Source organism: Anolis carolinensis, chromosome 2 (assembly GCF_035594765.1).
Source record: "Anolis carolinensis isolate JA03-04 chromosome 2, rAnoCar3.1.pri, whole genome shotgun sequence".
NCBI classification, from domain to species: Eukaryota; Metazoa; Chordata; class Lepidosauria; order Squamata; family Dactyloidae; genus Anolis; species Anolis carolinensis.
Window position 1 is genome coordinate 59,597,439 of NC_085842.1, and position 19,563 is coordinate 59,617,001.

At 44.4% G+C, this 19,563-nt stretch overlaps 1 protein-coding gene across 5 annotated transcripts in view; it reads right to left on the reverse strand.

Moving 5' to 3' along the window:
* Positions 1 to 18,341, reverse strand: part of fgd5 (FYVE, RhoGEF and PH domain containing 5) — a 174,501-nt gene extending 156,160 nt beyond the window's left edge. For 2 of the 5 annotated variants that reach the window (XM_008105320.3, XM_008105322.3), the window contains exon 1: positions 15,451 to 15,859. In XM_008105320.3, coding sequence (XP_008103527.2) covers positions 15,451 to 15,463 — 13 coding nt within the window. In that variant the 5' untranslated portion in view covers positions 15,464 to 15,859. Of the gene's footprint in view, positions 1 to 15,450; positions 15,860 to 18,168 lie in introns of those variants that run through there. The other 3 variants (XM_062969777.1, XM_008105319.3, XM_008105321.3) reach the window with 2 other exon arrangements.
* Between the last annotated feature and the right edge of the window lie 1,222 nt (positions 18,342 to 19,563).

Sequence of the window (19,563 nt, forward strand, 5' to 3'; positions counted from 1 at the left end):
AGAGACTGAGGCCTCATCTACACTGCCATATAATATCTATATTATCTGTTTTGAACTGGATTATATTAGTCTACACTGCTATATAATTCAGTTCAAACCAGATAATCTGTATTTTATACAGCAGTGTAGATGGGTTCTTAACCTGTAGGTCTCCAGGTGTTTTGGCCTACAACTCCCAGAAATCCCAAACAGTTTACCAGCTGTTAGGATTTCTGGGAGTTGAAGGGCAAAATGTCTGGCGACTCACAGGTTGAGAACCACTGGTCTAGACAATAGGAATGGGGAACAGACGCCATTTACAGTTTTACAATAAGGTTTTTTGTATACAGTATGACCCACTGTATCCATGGTGGATAAATTCCAGGACTTTGCATAGATAAACAAAACTGTGGGTAATAGTGAGCTGTACTGAATGAACAACGTTTGGTAGCAGCATACCATAGATTCACACTGAAGGACTTAGGAAACACATAGCGGGGTCACCTCTCTAGGAATCATTAGGTTTCATAGCATGACTCTGTGGTAAATTTATGGTGGAAGGATACTATAAAACAACCCGGAGAACCTATAAAATGCCTAATGAGGACATACCGGTGTTTGTTAAAAACAGGTAGATGAAATTTGAGATTTGGGATCACACTGTATTACTTCTTTGATAAGAAGGCATGCCTATACTGGGGCTCAAAATCCAGATTCAAGAGTGAAGAAAGGCATTGAAGAGATCTGTATGATAACTGGCCAAATTGCCAGCAGCACCATGAGAGAGCAGAATGATGCCTGCTTGCCCATGTCTGTCCTATAGCTTCCTTCATCCTCTTTCCACCCTTCATTACCATTTACAAGGACTAAAGAAAAGGCTGGAAAATCTGTGATTGAATCAGGAGAAGATATAAAGAGGTTCTAACAGGCAATAAAAGAGGACATCTTTTTAAAAAGCTCTTGCTTCTTTGAAAGATCTCAATGGTTAAACAAAATTTGCTTCCCTGCTATTCCTTCTCATCTAGGTGAGTTTTGCTCTCGGAAGTACAAAGCTGAGTCTGCTCCCTCATCTATGTAACCACCTGGAAACAATTGTCAGATTATCAGAAAAAAATGTATTCAAAGATATTCCGTCATCATCCAGTCAAGTATATGAGGCTTCAATCCAGTCTAACCACATTTGATTAGTATCAACAAGAGGAGTTAAGTAAGAGCTCTCCCACTGTAGCCAATGGGACTTAAAATGGCTTGACTTCATTGGATCATGCTCCGTTCAATGGCCATGAAGCAGCAGGATTGTATTCAAGACAGAGGCAAAGGGGCTACAGTTGGTGTCAACACAAGTTCATTCTTCCCAAATAATTCCTCCAGTTCTTTAGCTTTTTCCAAAGAGCAATGCTATAATGGGCAAGTCTCCTTGGCAAGCAGCTTTCTTTTGTTTTAAAGTCACAGCTTCAGCTCACAAAAGATTTATGATTGATGCTCTTGACAGCTATTGGCTCTGTTTTAGTTACAGAAGAAGAGGGCAAAAACAGTTTTCTGTACCACACCCCAGATTGGGATATCACAACAAGTTTACTTTCTTCTGGTTTGAGATATATTGGAGACTTTCCCCATTTCTGACTGTGATAGATTTTATCTCAAATGGTGTGCATTTTCTAGTCCCTATTTATTTTGAGGATGTGGGATTAAATCACTTAATGTCAGACATTACATTACATTAAATGCAATTACACTTAAAATAGCATATTGTACAATTTTAATACTTTAAGTTAAATGGGAAGATAAGACCCATGACCTCCCATATGCTTTTGAATAACAGTTTCCATTATCTTTGGCTAGAGATTTTTTTATTTCTTGAGATATATCCTTAATAAATAATTAAGAAACAATATTGCATGGTGTGCTATGCCTCTTGCCCTGTCACGAATGGAAAGGTAGCAAGTTGAACAAGAAGATAAGATATTTTGCATCTCAAGACAGAGACTAATTACATGCAGATTATTTTACAGTAACTTTTGGTTACTTTTGAGCAACAAAGAAATTAAAACAAATTTTAAATATAATTATAATGGCACGTATTGGAGGGCTAGGAAAGATTACTGATTAGCTTTTAAATTTCTAAATACCCCAATGCAGTGGTTATTAACCTGGGGTTTTGGGCATTAAACTCCCAGAAATCCTAACATCTGATAAACTGGCTGGGATTTCTGGGAGTTGTAGGCCAAGAACATCTGGGGACCCCAGGTTGAGAACCACTGCCCTAAAGGCACCAGATCCTGTCTGATCTTGGAAGTTAAGCAGGGTCAGCCTTGGTTAGCACTTGGATGAGAGACCACTAATTAATACCAGGAGCTGCTGGGTATATCTCAGAGGAAGGAATTGGCACAGCCACTTCTTTCCTAAGCAGATCCTATAAAGTTCAAGGGACTGCCATAAGTCAACAGATAACTTGAAGGCACAAATACACACTTCCCATGCACAGAATAAGTATATCCATCACAAATATGTCTAGGACATATGTGGCTTTGATTTAAAAACAGCATATTTAGCCACTGCTACCCAGATTCAAGTGCTTAATAGAAAAACAGGAATTGATAAAACAGGATAGGATAGCAGGAAGTCACCAATAAGAGGGTGGCTGGTTAATGTCTCTAGGGTGTAGGCTTTGGTTCATCTTTATTACACTGAAGTGAATGTACTGCTTGCTACAAGGACTTTTTCTCAGAGATTTTGAGGCAGGTGGAAAACCTCTGGGGAACCATACACAGGCAAGTTCATGCTGCTTCTTACTGGCATTATATGACATTTTTACATTTATCACCTGCATCTTGTTGGGAGGTGTTTTGCTGCTGTGTCTTGCAATGGACCAGAGTTTCAGAATCATTTTCCCCCATTCAGATAGCTGATATACGTGTGTGAACGACAAAGCAAGCATTTTTCCTCTTCCACAATTAAGTGTAGCCATAGCTTATTAAGCAATTTAAAATTTAATTATACAGCAAAAGGAATGAAGCTATTCCTTGTTGCATTACAATTAGAGAGTGACTCCGTTATACCTTTTTATTGGGGAAAGGAATGAATTAGAAGTTACTTCCAAGCGCTGGCTTTTTGACCCAGGATTTGTGTGAAAGGCAAAAGAAACATCACACTATGAAAAGAATGCAGGGCTCTGAAGCTGTAAACAACCTTGTTGACTTCAAGACCTCTGTCACTAAACCACAGGGGGAGAGGAGCCTGGAGAAAGACACCCTGTGCCTGAGGGAAACTGCCATCAGACAACTCCATATGTTTCTCCTCCCCTTATTGTTCCAGGTTTCCTTGTCAGCCTCTGCCTCTTCCTCTGCTTGTCCAGTTCCCTTTGGGTGAGACTCTGTTCCAGCAGGGCAACATCCCTTTTCGGAAAGCCCATTCAGTTGCAATTTCAAAGACTGAAAGAATTTCTCAGGCAATGAGCTTTAAGCTGAAAGGCGAACAATTTTTAAGAGAACAAAATAGGAAAGAAAGCTGAAAATGTAATAAATGCCAGGTGGATATACAAATGTTGCTTTTGTTCTCCTATTATATCTGTTCTAAAAGGCCTTGTGTTTTATCAATGTACTGCAAACATTAGCAAGGTTACAAAAACAGATGAAGCAGAGAAAAGATGGAATACATTACATTATATTGTTGTGGTGTGCCTTCAAGTTGTTTCTGACCTATGGCATCCCTAAGGTGACCCTAGCAAAGGGTTTTCTTGGCAAGATGCCTTTAGAAGAGGTTTGCCTTTGCCTTTCTCTGAGGCTAAGAGAATATAATTTGGCCAGGATCACCCAGTAGGTTTCATATCTCAAACCACATGCTGACTTCTTCAGAGCTACAGTGAAATTCAGAATTGACAATGTTTCATTTCTATCCCTTTAAATGAATACCTTCTGTCGTTAATTCCTAAACTCTTTAGAATAAAAACTAAAATACAATAATTGCTAAGTACATCACCAGACACTTAAGTTAAATCTATTTTAATATATGGGCAGGTAACCCTGGTACTCTCTAGATCAATGGTTCTTAACTGTGGGCCGCAACCAGGCAGTGGGCCATGAGAACAAAAATCTGGTCTGCAAACCTCCTTCCTTTTCATTTATTTATTTTATTTATTTTATTTCCACTCCTTTATGCAGAGCTGACCATTGCACTGGATAGACCACATCAGCTCTAGATTATTAAAAATGGTTTTCTGTGACTGAGCATATGGCAACTACTAGATGGCATATGTTCTGTATCAAAAACTAGAGCTGATGTGGTCTATCCAATGCAATTTTATGAATCAGCACCACAAATAACCAAACCAAATCTCAAGTTGACCAAACTCTGATTGGCAACCCTTTTGGTACTAATATTAGAGAGTGGCCCCAGTCAAAGTGGTCCCTGGTCAAAAAAAAGGTTGGGAATGACTGCTCTAAATATTTTGGATAGGCGAGGTAAAAGTGCTGTAAATAAAATAAATAAATAAGCCCCAACTATCAAAGCCAATGGTTAGACCATCTGAATGATACCAACTTGCATTGCCCAATGTAGTCCTTCTGCCTGGGTGTGTAGAAGCTGGAGACAGAATGATAGTTTGAGCATTGGACTAGGATTCATTGAGACCAGGACTCATATTCTTACTTAGCCATAGAAATGCACCGTTTGGACTTAGGCAAGTCCCACTCTCTGAGTCTCATAGGCCGTAGTGGCAACCCTCCCCTGAATCAGTCTTGCTAACAAAATCTAGAATAAGATTATCATGGGTTGGGGTTGACTTGAAGTCACATAAGAGCAACAATAGCATCTGGGTGTAAAACTAGTATTCCGTTTCAATTTCATCCACAAGGTGAGTGAATGACCTCCCACATAACTCCAATATTATATTAATGTGAATGTATAAGTGTTAAAAGCACAACTTCAGTCTTAAACAAATCTAATTAGCAGGGCTGGAAGACATGTTGTTATAAGGCACGAGGGACTTCTTCCAACCGATGTAGACAATACTAGGTTAAACAGGCTAGTTCAGGCTCTATGATCACTTTGTGTGCTCTTGCAAGTTCATGTGTAATGGTCCCTTGTATTTCCATGCCCAGGAAGGCCATGGACACAGTAAGTGAATCAAGTTGACTTATGTCTGGGTTTTCTGCAACCAGGGCCTTGTGAAAGGGCAGTGGGGACAATGGCAAGAAAGAGCCTCTTCCTTCTTCACTGAGGATATTTTGCTTACAGGCCTCACAGAACTGTGAAATTAATGTTGTTCTATGCCACTGTCTCTTAATGGTCTCAGTAGAACTGAAACCAAAGGCCTGGAGATCCATGGACTATACCGAATGTACGGTAATAAAAAGAGATAAGGAAAAGGGACCGCGGAGGATAATTTTTCATCATCATTTATTTGAACTCATTTCAGTTGTACTCCACTAGAATGAAGTCTACAAATGTTAATTTCTGTTCCTCGGGCTATTTGAACCAGCCAATAAACCACGCTTTAATAGGGCTTCACAGATAAGCTATATTAACATTTTTCAGAATTTAGATAAATCTGGACCATATGCTGATTGCCATATGTTACTGAGGTTGTTAAAATTGATGAGCTGAAGTGATTTACAAGGAAATAATTCCTGCCAGAGGAGTTTGGTTGATGCTATAAACCATCTGAGCTGTCATCAACAGCATCACAAGATAAAACAGTAAATAATTTCAGAACGCCACTGATGTCCTCCGATTTCACACTTTGTGTGTGCACGGTAAGGCGGGAAGTGTGGAAGCTTGCAAGAAATGAAAGGCCAACATCTTCCAGAGCCATCTCTCTCCTGAAGAACCACTTTCTCCCTTACAGAACCATTCAATCAATGAGACAACATGTTATTATCACTTACTAGATATGTTTTATCCAGAGGTGGTTCAATCACCAGGCCAACTAGGCAGTTGCCTGTGGCGCCATCTTGTTGGGGGCGCCATCGAGACAACTTCTGTCTCCTGCGGCCTGCCTCTGCAAGGTATTGAACTGCTTTTTCTGTTGATTTGTTGTAAAACATGATGTTTTAGTGCTTAATTTGTAAAATCTTAATGTAATTTGATGTTTAATAGGCTTTTCCTTAATTCCTCCTTGTGATGTCTCATGGGCCATGTAGTCCCCTTCCTAGTATTATTGTGGCAGACGAAGAGGAAAACTTGGGTTTCCCACCGTTTCAGCCAGAATTGGAGCCCCTGCACCTGCAAGATGTTTGCCCACAAGAAGTCAGCCAAACAAGCCTTGAGCAGAAATCTCCCCCGTTCTCTCGCCGGGATAATTATAATCGAGATAGAGGCGCTAGGGAGGCGAATCGCCGAAGCGCCAGAATCGCTGCCAGACAATTAGCTGATTAAGCCTGTTTCCCTTGGGAAATCTTAAGGAGTCATGCATCTGGACACAGTATGGGTTTCGCTTCTTGTTCCCCAGGGAAAGTGTTCCTTGGCGGGAAAACAAGATCCTATATAGGTGTTTACCCGCAAGGAAATCCTTGCGGAGTCAATTCGTCAGCTTCAGGAGTGAGATCGTGTGTGGACTACGCTACTCCAGTTCCTTGTTTCCAGGACCTTGCCACGGACCTTGTTCTAGTTCCAAGCCTGCCTTGTCCCCGGACCTCGCCACGGACCTCGTTCTTGCTTCTTGCCTCTTGTTGCCTCGTATCAAGTCTTAATTGCCAAGAATCTAGTTTGCTTCCAGCCTTGTTGTCAAGCTCCATTGGACTAAAGGACCCTGTCATTTCCCCACACTTTGCTTGGCAAAGTGTGTGTTTCGGTTATTGGATTATAACTTTGGACTCTAATATCACATATTGGACGTTGTTTTCCTGGACTATATTTGACCTTTCCTGAAAGGTCTACTTCTGAACTATATTCTTCACTTGTTTTTATTGACTTTATATATTCCTTTAATAAAGATATTAGATAGAATCTGGCCTCTGCGCATGGTTATTGGTGCTCTGTAGCCTGGGTCCTGACACTCCTTATTATCAAACATTTTCGTTTATCCAACGCTTTTATTTTTCAGTGATTGGTTTGGGGGGGGGGGGCGCCAAAATTCTGTTTGCCTACACTTGAAAAATACCTAGGGCCGGCTCTGGTTTTATCTGACGGTCCTGTGCTGAACTCAACAGCCCATGAAGCCCCTTCCAGTTCCATCACTCTGTATTCTTGATCTATGCTCCATAGTTATCTAGAGCAAACTGTTCACATGATGACATCCAATATGTGAAATATTTTTCCCTTGATTTTAGATCTACTCTAACATTTTTGTTAATCATCTTTATGTTGATGTTTTACTTATTTCAGCAAGATGCTGTTCAGCGAGCCATGCACTGTGCTCTTTTGGATAATGCAGGGGCTATATGTGTCTTTTAGGTGTTGTTTTCCGATCTCTTTTTATGTTTCTTGAATGCTGCCTGACATCCCCAGATATAAGTGGTTTATAAATACTTGCCAACAACCAACGTATCATGTTTGATGTAATGTCATTATACTCACTCATCTCTTTCATCTGAGCCTCAATGGCTTCTGTTTGTAGGCTGGGGAAACCTTTGTCATACCCAGTGAAGGTTGACATTTTGGATTTTAGTCCAAATGTTTAAAAAGCTATCCAAAATCCTTAAAATAGAGTCATTACCTTGTGTCACTTCTGTAATAGTCAAGCAAAAACCCAGAGAGGATTCATTGCCACAATGATATTGAAGTGATTAGTGTCCACTGTCCACATCATTTTGCCATCCATCATATCACTTGTTTTCTTTATACAGTGAGCCTTCTGAACACATGGGATGTGCATGATTTCCATTATGTGCATTCACCACACTGGCCACAATTTTATATGGGTCTCAGAATTAAACCAATATACTAAATATTACTAAAGATGCACAAGACTTCTGCTGACTATGTTATTTATTATTTATTTATTTACAGCATTTATATTCCGCCCTTCTCACCCCGAAGGGGACTCAGGGCGGATCACATTACACATATAGGCAAACATTCAATGCCTTTTAACATAGAACAAAGACAAGACAAACATAGTCTCCAAGCAGGCCTCGAACTCATGACCTCCTGGTCAGAGTGATTCATTGCAGCTGGTTGCATCTGGCTTGCTCTCCAGCCTGCGCCACAGCCCGGGCCCCGTATAACATACTGGTGAAATTTATGTTCCGTATAACATACTGGTGAAATTTCTTTGGGGGTTAACTGGCTATCAAAGATCTTCCGATATGGCTCTCAAGTCCATAAAGAACTAGAGGCATCTAAACAAAGTAAGTTGGTCTTACATGTCACTACTGCCACTTCAAAGCTTGCTGCAGCCAAGTGCTTCTTCCATGTGATCCATCTCATCCAATGTTTGGACCATTTCAGAATAATTATCCAAAGATGTATAAAGCAGTATGGGGGTTCCAAAGGTGATTTATTTGTTTTCGTGCTTTTAATTTTCTCCCCTCATTTATCTGAACTCAATGAGCCTTTTTAAAAGGGTATACAAGTATAGCATTGAGCAATTGAATTCCTAATTTGCTCAGAGTGTTCACTTTAAAGACTTCTTGAGACATTAAAGAGACAATGAGATAAAGAAGTATGTAGTTTTCTTGTAAAGTTTTACAGGAAATTAGTCAGTAATGCCAGTGCATAAAGCCACTTTACAAGATAACACATATGGCGATGCAACACCTGAATTATTTTTCTGAAATAAAACCCGTACTTTAGGCTTTGGGGAAATAAAAATTGCTGAAAAGTCAGCATTTTGAAATTGTTTTCATCACTCAGAAATGTAATTCAGTATATCATATCATATTTGGCAGAGAAATGTCAGCAGATGGAGCAAGCTTGGAAAACTTATTTTTTATGATGACCGCCATTATTCCCTAGCCAATATTGCCTGTGGCTATACTTGTTCAGGGATTTGGGAAGTTGTAATCTAAAAAAGTAACCTTTCAAAGCTCTGTCTGATTTATGTGCCTGGGGAGCTACAGAGGTTAAGCTAATCCCCAATTCAAAAACTATGTGACATCAGTAGACCATCAATAAAGTTACGGGCAGTAAGAAGTAATGACCATTGAAAAGGAAATAAATAAAGACAATGCAGCAGATTATAAAGGTTCTTTTCCTGAGAGCAATCAGTCCTGAGAGGCAGGCCAAAACTAAAACCAGTCTGAGTGTTAAGATCAGCTGGGGAGGTCCTGATCTTGATCTCACCGCTGTTGCAAATGTAGTTGACGGGACGAATGACAGGGCCTTCTCAGTGGTGGCCCCTTAGCTGTGGAACTCCCTTCCCAGTGAGATTAGATTGCCCCCTCCCTCCTGGTGTTCAGAAAACAACTCAAAACTTGGCTATGCAACCAGGAGTTTGGCGAGTGATAGTACTACTGAAGCAGTGAAATGACAACTACGGGTTTGGTGCAATTTCTAAAATGTTTTCTGTCTATGTTGTTATATTTTTATAGTTTTAATCGTTTTAATTCATAGTTAAATGTTATGGATTTGATATGTTATGTATTATTTTTATATGTGTGTGTGTGTGTGTGTTTGGCATCGAAATTTTGCCATCTATTACGTTGTACGCCGCTTTTCTCACAGGGGTGAGAAAAGCGGTATAGAAATGCAATAAATAAACAAATTAATAAACTCTTCATCTACCAAAGGAAGGATACCAAGGAAGGGGCCAGTCTAACCTCTCTAGAAAAGGCATTTCAAGCCTGGGAGCAGCCACTGAGAAGGCCCTCTCCTTTGTTCCTCCCAGGTATGCCTTTCCTAGAGAGGTTAGGCTCCTTAGTATCCTTCCATTGGCAAATGAAGAGTTTTTTGTCTGTGTTTTGGTTTGCCTTTGGGTGGTGGGACAGACGGACTACAATCCTTTGAACAACCTGAACCTAAGCAACCCAAGTCATAACCAGCACTTTGAACTGAGCTGACAAACAGATCGGAGCCTTTGCAACAAAGGAATTGTGTGCTCTCTGTCGCCACTCACACATAACAATCCAAGCAAATACCCCCAATCCCCAAAGAAATCCAAACACCCAGCATCCACCAACCAGGGAGAAGTGGGGGGAAGAATGTATTCTCCAAGCTCTGGTTTTAGTTAAGCAAAGGCAGAAGTCTTTTGTGTGCCTTGTGAGATGAGGCATATGTATGCAGTAATTTCATCTGACTCAACGTAGTAAATGTCATGGAAGTGAGTAGTTTTCCCCTACTCCCCATTTGCCTGCTGTACTTTTGATGCAACCATTCTTTAATGCAGAAAATTGTCTTTATTGCCTCTCACCTTGGGGAAGGCTCTCCCCTTACCCAACTTTATGCCATAGGTTAAGAAATCCTGGAAGAGTCTGCCTTTTAGAAACACCTCTCTACCCAATTATTTCTCTCCTAGAGGACAAACAGCCTCGCTCAGAATCCCAGTTCTGATTTCATCGGGGTGATTGAAACAGCTGCAATAACTGTATAATTCAACAGTTATGAGCACTGCTACCAAAGAATGCTGCAGTACAATTCTGGAGAGACAGAGTCTCTTACCAATCTCGTGATTATGGTAAATTCTGAGGCACTCCTCAAGACATCCCCCAAGAAGAATCCACAAGTGAAGACAGCAGTCTTGATCAAGACAAACAAGCCAGACCAGACAGGTCGTCTCCACTGAGAGCAGGTCTTCTGCAAATGTCACTGATCTCTATTGCTCATCCCAGATTCCAACAGGGATCACTCACAACAGCATATTCTATGCATATCCCTAAGACAGCAGCTAAGGTCTGAGGGAAGGAGGAAGCTTGCAATAGCAGTTGTCAGTGAAATGGCTAGCCTAAGCCTACTCCCCTTAGTCCAAATGTTAAAGGTGCTATCCAAGGTGCTAAAGCCTATCACTAAAACACATTCAGCATTTCAACAGAATTCAACAATTTCAACAGAAAGGAGGAAACCATGAAAATGAACAAAATCTGGCTACCAGTATTAAGAAAACTCTAAAATCAGGACAGTAAATAAAGAACAGCACTCTGAAACAACCAGGGCCAGCTAACACCTCCCAATAAATGATTCCCCCAGGCAGGAATCAGCCAGGCCTTGAAGCTGCAAGGCTTTTCAATGCTGATCAGACTGATTAATTGCAACATTCACAATTGACTCCAACAGACAAAAGTTCTTTCTCCCACCCTGGACCTTTCACAGATATAAACCTCTCTTGCCTAGTTTCCAACAGACATCACAACCTCTGAGGATGCCTGCCATAGATGTAGGGGAAATGTCAGCAGAAAATGCTTCTGGAACATGAACATACAGCCCGGAAAACTCACAGCAACACCTTCAGCATGTTCTAAAACCCAGAGCACTTGGACACCCAACCAGTTGTGGTTGGAAGTGGCATTGGTGGAGGTTGTTAAACCACTGAGGGACTCTGATTCGCAATCCCTAGCACCACTATACCACCCCATAGCAATCTGGCCAGCAAACTGATTCCTTCAGATGAGAGGAAAGGAGGTGCAAGGATTTGTTATCAGTCTGTTTTTGGACTGCTGCAAAGGCCTGCCTTCTTCAAAAACACACACATGCAGAGACGTAGCCTTCAAACAAACAATACTGTTGTCCCTTTGTGGAAAGGGACCTTGACGCGACTATGGGAAGCCAAGTGAGCTAAAAATGATGAGAGAAAAGAGTTATTTGCAATGGTCGTCAGGTGAAATAATGGCTGAAAATTCCTTGTGTTGCGTGGGATTTTAGCAGGTGCCACTGGTGAAGCACCGATACAACAGCACCTGCTGATCATTTCTCTTCTGTGCACAGGCATATCTGTGCCCTGCCTTCCACTCACCTGTCAAAATATAACAACCCCATGAATTTCAGAACGTTTCTGAGGCAAGGAAGACTCAGAGGTGGCTTTGCCAAGCTCCTTCCTCTGATATATGGCCTACAGCACCTGGATTCATTGGCAGTCTCCCATCCAAGCAGAGCTGATCCTAGTGAGCATCCAAGATCAGAAGGATCTGGTACCTATAGGGAAAACAATCAATGGGGCCAGAGCCCTGTTCTTCCTTTCAGCTGACAACCCCATTCCTGGGTTGCTGTGATTTTTTCCGGGCTATATGGTTATGTTCCAGAAGCATTATCTCCTGACGTTTTGCCCACATCTATGGCAGGCATCCTCAAAGGTTGTGATGTCTGTTGGAAACTAGTCAAGTGGGGTTTATATATCTGTCGAATGTCCAGGGTTGGAGAAAGAACTCTTGTCTGTTTGAGGCAGGTGTGAATGTTTCAATTGGCCACCTTGATTAGCATTGAAAAGCCTTGCAGATTCAGGGCCTGGCTGATTCGTACCTGGGGGAATCCTTTGTTGGGAGGTGTTAGCTGGCCCTGATTGTTTCATGTTGGGAATTCCCCTGTTTTCAGAGTGTTTTTCTTTATTTACTGTTCTGATTTTAAAATTCCAGACCTCACAACCTTTGAGGATGCCTGCCATAGATGTGGGTGAAATGTCAGGAGCGAATGCTTCTGGAACATGGCCATACAGACCGTAAAACTCACAGCAACCTAGTGATTCTGGTCATGAAAGCCTTTGACAACACAACCCCATCCCTCTTCCTCTCTATCTCTTTTCTTCCTGGTTGCTGGCACAGGAGAATCGGGGACATGCTTGACCTCAGTTTCCCCAGTTCACCGATCAATCCAGCTCTTGGCTGCCCAGGAAGAGAAGAATGCAAAAGAACTCTATGCACACAGTTCCCCAATGAACTTGTGTTTTGGAGGGGGGGGGGAGAGAGACCTTCCTCAAGGTTAGAAAGACAAGAGAGATGGGGTGGGGAGTAGGGGAGGGCCTGAGAAAATAAGTTAAGGTTCTCCAACTCTCTCCTCTCAGGCCATCAGATGGTCCCGGCTGCCCTGAAGCACTTTTTAAAGCAATTCTAACTCTGTGTTGTCCAAGGCTTTCATAGCCAGAATGACTGAACTGCTGTGAATTTTCTGGACTCTATGGCCATGTTCCAGAATGATTCTCTTGATGTTTCGCCTGCGTCTATGGCAGGCATCCTCAGAAGTTGTGAGCTACGTTGCAAACTAGTCAAGTGGGGTTTATATATCTGTGGAAGGTCCAGGGTGGAGGAAAGAACTCTTGTCTGTTGGAGGCGGGTGTGAATGTTTCAGATGACCACCTTGATTAGCATTGAATAGCCTTTCCGTTTCAAGGTCTGGCTGTTTACTGCCTGGGGGAATCCTTTGCTGGAAGGTGTTAGCTGGCCCTGATTGATTCATGTCTGGAATTCCCATTTTATTAGTGTTGCTCTTTATTTATTGTCCTGATTTTAGAGATTTTTAAAATACCGGTAGCCAGATTTTGTTCCTTTTCATGGTTTCCTCCTTTCTGTTGAAACTGCCCACATGCTTGTGAATTTCAGTGGCTTCTCTGTGTGGTCTGACATGGTGGTTGTAAGAGTGGTCCAGCATTTCTGTGTTCACAAATAATATGCTGCGTCCAGCTTGGTTCATCAAGTGGATTCCCCCAGGCAGAAAGCAGCCAGGCTCTGAAGCTAAATGCCTATTCAAGGCTAATCAAGGTGGCCAATTGCAACATTCACACTTGCCTTAAACAGACAAGAGTTCTTTTTCCCACCCTGGACATTCCACACATATATAAACTCCACTTGACTAGTTTCCAACATACCTCACAACTTCTGAGAATGCCTGCCACAGATGCAAGCGAAACGTCAGGAAGTAATGCTTCTGGAACATGGCCATACAGCCCGGCAAGCTCAGAGCAACCCACAGATTCTAAGTCTCTTCTGGATAGGAAGGAGGAGACGTGCCAACTTCTCTGCAGAGCTCAGAGCTCTCTCAAAGCCACGCAGGGCGCCAAAGCAGGCGGAGATCAGCCCTAAGGGAGAAGAGCACAGCACCCAGCCCTCGCCCCACTTCCCCGCCCCCAGTCCGAGGAAAGGAAGGAAGCCGCAGAGCTGCCCCCCGAAACCCAAGCCCTGAGAGGAGCAGCTCCAAAGAGATGGGGATGTTCCTCTTGGAGAAAAGGCGGCTTTGGGGGCGGAGGAAGGCTTCAATGTTGGAAGGGATCTCACGTTGAGGAGGGGGCGAAATGGTTTTCTCCTCCTCTGGAGACAGACTAGAGGACACAACGGATCCACGGATTCAAATGGGAGGGATTCCGCTTAGAACTTCCTGACCGCAAAAGTGGGATACACTGCTTCTTGTGGCGGAGTCTCTCTCTCCTGAGGTTTTGAAGCAGAGGGTGAATGGCCATCTGTCGGGAGCGCTTGGGTGGAGTAGTCTTGTATGGAAAGAAGGCTGAGGCCCCTTCTACACTGTCATATAATCCAAATGATCTGCTTTGAACTGGGTTATCTGAGTCCACGCTGCCATATAATGCAGTACAAAGCAGATAATCAATGATTAGGCACTGAAGAATAACTCAACCATAGCAGCGCACTCGGGACCCTTCCACACAGCCCTATATCCCAGAATATCAAGGCAGAAAATCCTACATTATCTGAGTGACTCCGATAACCCAGTTCAAAGCAGATATTGTGGGATTTCCTGCCTTGATATTCTGGGATATAGGGCTGTGTGGAAGGACCCTTAGTGAACCAACCTGGACACAGCATATTATTTGAGAACACAGAAATGCTGGACCACTCTAACGTATCATGTCAGACGACACAGAGAAGCCATTGAAATCCACAAGCATGTGGACGATTTCAACAGAAAGAAGGAAACCATGAAAATGAAGCAAATCTGGTTACCAGTACTGTATTTGAAAAAACTCTAAAATCAGGACAGTAAATAAAGAACAGCAGTCTGAAAAGGGGAATTCCAGACATGAAACAACCGGGGTCAGCTAATACCTACCAACAAAAGATTTCCCCAGGCAGGCTTAGACGCTGAAAAGCTATTTAATGCTAATCAAGGCGATTAATTGCAACATTCACACTTGCATCTATCAGACAAGAGTTCTTTCTCCCACCCTGGACCTTCCACAGATATATAAACCTCCCTTACCTAGTTTCCAACAGATCTTACAACCTCTGAGGATGCCTGCCATAGATGTGGGTGAAATGTCAGGGGAGAATGTTTCTTCAATGCTAATCAAGGCGATTAATTGCAACATTCACACTTGCATCCAGCAGACAAGAGTTCTTTCTCCCACCCTGGACCTTCCACGGATACATAACCTCCCTTCCCTAGTTTCGAACAGACCTTACAACCTCTGAGGGTGCCTGCCATAGATGTGGGTGAAATGTCAGGAGAGAATGCTTCTGGAACATGGCCATACAGCCCGGGAAACTCAGCAACCCAATCTAGATTTCATATGGCGATATAGAAGGGGCCTGAGAAAGGAAAGGTAGAAAGGTGGGGGGGGGGGGGGGGGAGAAGGGGAAGCCAGGCGGGGGTCTGGCGTGGGTGCCTTCCTGCCCCCTTTGGCCCCTTCTTTCCTTCCTCCCACCCTGGGCGCGCCCTCACCTGCGTGGCTCATCTTCCGGAGCCTCTCGCCTTCGGGTCCTGCCTTCAGATCATCTTCCTTCTTGTTCTGCCGGCCCTAAAGTTCCCCGCGGGCGTGGAGAGGAGGGATCCCCGTCCAGAGGAATCTCTCTCTGGTCTCGTCCTCTCTCCAAAGTCCGGGGGTGGAAGAGGCAGCGAGGGGCGGCGGCAGGGGAGCGGGGTCTGGCCCCCCTTGGCTCGCTCTCAGCTGCTGCCCCGAGGACGAGGAAGCGCCTGCCTCGGAGTCGATGCCCAGATCCCAACAGCGGCGGCGGCGCTCCTGCTCCTGCTCCTGCTCCGTCCGCCAGGCATTGCCCTCCCTTCCCTGCAGAGGAAACCCGTTTTGCTCGCGCAGGGATGGCGAAGCGGCCACGGAACGGGGCGTGGGGACCGGGAAGGAAGGGCGGGCGGGAGGGAGGCAAGGGGGGGGGGGGAGCCGGGATTTAAAGAGCCAGCCCCTGCTCCCACCCCTCCCGCTGCCTCCTCCTCCTCCTCTAGTCCCCCTCCCTCCTCAGGTGGGCCAAAACCACGGGCAGCGAGGAAGCAGGTCGTCCTCCTGACTCTGCTCTCCTTGTACTTCCCCTCCCAGTTATCCGCGCCTTTGCATTCAGACTTGGTTTCGCTCCCCCTCCTCAGAATGTCCCGTGGAACTCGCGGCGACAGGATCAGGAAACTAACAGGCATCAAGGGCGCATCTATGCACTAGAATTAATGCAGTGGAACAAATTAAAAAATCTAACCCAGAAGGAAGGTGCTGGCTGCTGAAGCTAATGAACAACTGCATTGCATCCCGTCAGATCCTCAAAATTTGGAGGAAAGCAAGAGTCATAGCCATCCTGAAACCAGGCAAAGACAGTAATGATTATCCAAAAAGGCTATAGACCAATTTCCTTGTTGTGCCAACTTTACAAAGTTCTGGAGAGATGTATTTTGCATAGAATTATGGAAAAAAATAGACCCATATATGATTCCACAGCAAGCTGGCTTCAGGAAAGGCAAAAGCTGCACATCACAAGTGTTGAACCTGACTTTGCACATAGAAGATGGGTTTGAAAGGCAGCAGATTACAGGAGCTGTCTTCATAGCTTATGACACTGTAAATCATCGCCTTCTCCTGAGAAAAACTTATAATATCATAAAGGATGAATAATAATAACTTTATTCTTATATCCCGCTCCATCTCCCTGAAGGGACTTGGGCAGCTCACATTGGGACCAAGCCCAGCAATACACAATAAAATACAACCACATAAACACTACGAAGCGGGTGAGGACTACCATCTCACCCACTTTATAGAAAATCTGCTACAGAACAGGAGCTTTTTTGTTGAATTCCAGGGCCAGAGAAGCAGAGGGTGAAAACAGAAGAACGGCTTGCATGCTTGCTCCGTCAATGTTTAACATTTACACAAATTACCAGCCAATGCCAGAACGGACAGAGATTTTCATCTATGTTAACGATCGTGCCATCACCACCCAAGCATGAAATGGTTAAACAGAAGCTCTCTGAAGCTTTAGGTTCTCTTATTGCATATCCCAGGGAAATCCAGCTGATTCCTAATCTATCTAAAACATCGGTGTGTGTCCCTTTCACCTTAAGAAAAGAGAAGGATCTCGAGTCCTGAGGATCGCCTGGGAAGGAATCCCACTGGAGCATTGCAGCACACCAAAATACTTGGGAGTTACCTTGGACCCTGCTCTGACTTCTAAGAAACACTGCTTGAACATCAAGCAAAAAGTGGGTGCTAGAAATAATATCACACAAAAACTGACTGGCACAACCTGGGGGTCACAACCAGGTACAGTGAAGGCAGATGTTCTTGCGTTTTGCTACTCTGCAGCTTATGCATGCCCAGTGTGGAACACATCTCACCATGTTAAATAGTGGACGTGGCTCTTAATGAGACATGCCGCATTATCACAGAATGCCTACATCCAACACCGCTGGAGAAATTATACCGTTTAGCCGGTATTGCACCACCTGACATTTGCTGGGAATTAGCAGCTGATAATGAAAGGACCAAGGCAATGATATCTCCGTCCCATCCCCTGTTCAAATATCAGCCAGTAAGCCAATGCCTTAAATCAAGAAATAGCTTTCTAAGATCTACAGAGATACTCGCAGGAATACCTCAGCAACTGAGAGTTCAAAAGTGGCAGGCTAAAACCCGGAGCCTCAAGCTATGGCTGATACCAAATGCGAGACTACTGCCTTAGCACACAGAAAACTGGGTGACTTAGAAGGCGCTGAACAGACTGCACTCTGGCACCACAAGATGCAGAGCCAATCTTAAGAAATGGGGCCACGCAGTGGAGTCCACAACATGGGAGTGTGGAGAAGACCAAGCCACAGACCACCACCTACTGCAATGCAGCCTGAGCCCTGCCACATGCATAATGGAGGACCTTCTGATAGCAACAGCAGAGACACTCCAAGTAGCCAGTTACTGAGGATATGAGTCAGTGTAGATCAGGCATGGGCAAACTTGGGCTTTCCAGGTGTGTTGGACTTCAACTCCCACCATTCCTGACAGCCTCAGCTTAAGCGGCTGAGGGGGAAAAGGAAGGGGCCTGAGGCTGTCAGGAATGGTGGGAGTTGAAGTCCAACACATCTGGAAAGCCCAAGTTTGCTCATACCTGGTGAAGATGCACCAGGACAATTTCTTCCCTCTACATGTGAGAGTTTTTCTTTCTATTTTACCTGGAAGCCGGGAAACCTCCTCCTCCGCGATGCCCTACCAAACCAAGCGGCTCCTCTGGGGATAGAAAGTGCCTGTCCTTCCGTCCGATGCAGCCTCAGCCCCGGGAAGAGTGAGGGCGCAGCCTTTCAGGGGCTCTTTTATCTCCCCGCTTCCTTCCTTCCTTCATTCCCTCCCTCCTTCTCCGGGCTCCCCTCCTCCCTTTCCCGCCCGATGCCCTGCTCTTCTTTCCGCGCCTCGCCTCCTCCCCTTCCCTCCCCAGCCCCACGGATCACGCCTCGCTGTCCTGCCCAAAGCGGGTCGTGCCCTTTGAAGAGCGGCTAGGAAAGGAGTCGCCCCGTTTGGCTCTGCCCAGCCTTTGGTTCGGAGCGCTCCCGTTGAAGACGGCTTTTGAGAAACCAGAGGGAAAGGGCAAGCCAAGTGGCGAGGGCGCTGGAAAGTGAGTCCTATGAAGGACTGGCGAGTAAGTCGAAGGGCTGACATGGAAATCTCAAGGACAATGGGCTGGGAAAAACACGCCAGCTTGTTTCCTACTGCTCTGCACAGTGGCTAAGCAGGGGGCACATCTAGCACTTCACTCCAAAGGGGTGGGTGGGAAGAGAATCATATCTCCCTTTATGATCTGATGTGATTGTTAAGATCTTCTGGGGAGGCCCTGCTCATGGTCCCACCTCCATCTCCGGCATGGTTGGCAGGGAGGAGAGACAGGGCCTTGTCTGTGGTGGCCCCATAGCTGTGGCACTCCCTCCCCAGTGACATCAGAACATCCCCCTCACTTTTAAGCTTCTGGAAAAATCACCTCCACTAGTGGACGTGAAGCAACAGCTCCCCCGTGGCCAGAATCCTGAAGCTGGAAAAATGTTAAATGCCTCTGTGTCTGTCTATACTGTATGTTGTTTGTCTGTTGGCATTGAATGTTTGCCATATATGTGTTCATTGTAACCTGCCCTGAATCCCCTTCAGGGTGAGAAGGGTCGAATATAAATACTGTAAAAAACAAACAAACAAATAAATTAAGACCTGGCTATTTAAGCAATTCTTTGGGGATTAATATATAGGATTAATATATAGGAGCCCCAGTGGCGAAGTATGTTAAAGCACTGAGCTGCTGAACTTGCAGACCGAAAGGTCCCAATTTCAAATCCCAGTAGCAGAGTGAGCGCCCACTGTTGCTCCAGCTTCTGCCAACCTAGCAGTTCGAAAACATGCCAATGTGAGTAGATCAATAGGTACCACTCCTGCGGGAAGGTAACGGTGCTCCGTGCAGTCATGCCGGCCACATGACTTAGGAGGTGTCTATGGACAACGCCAGCTCCTCGGCTTAAAAAAGGAGATGAGCACCAACCCCCAGAGTCAGTCATGACTGGACTTAACGTCAGGGGAAAACCTTTACCTTT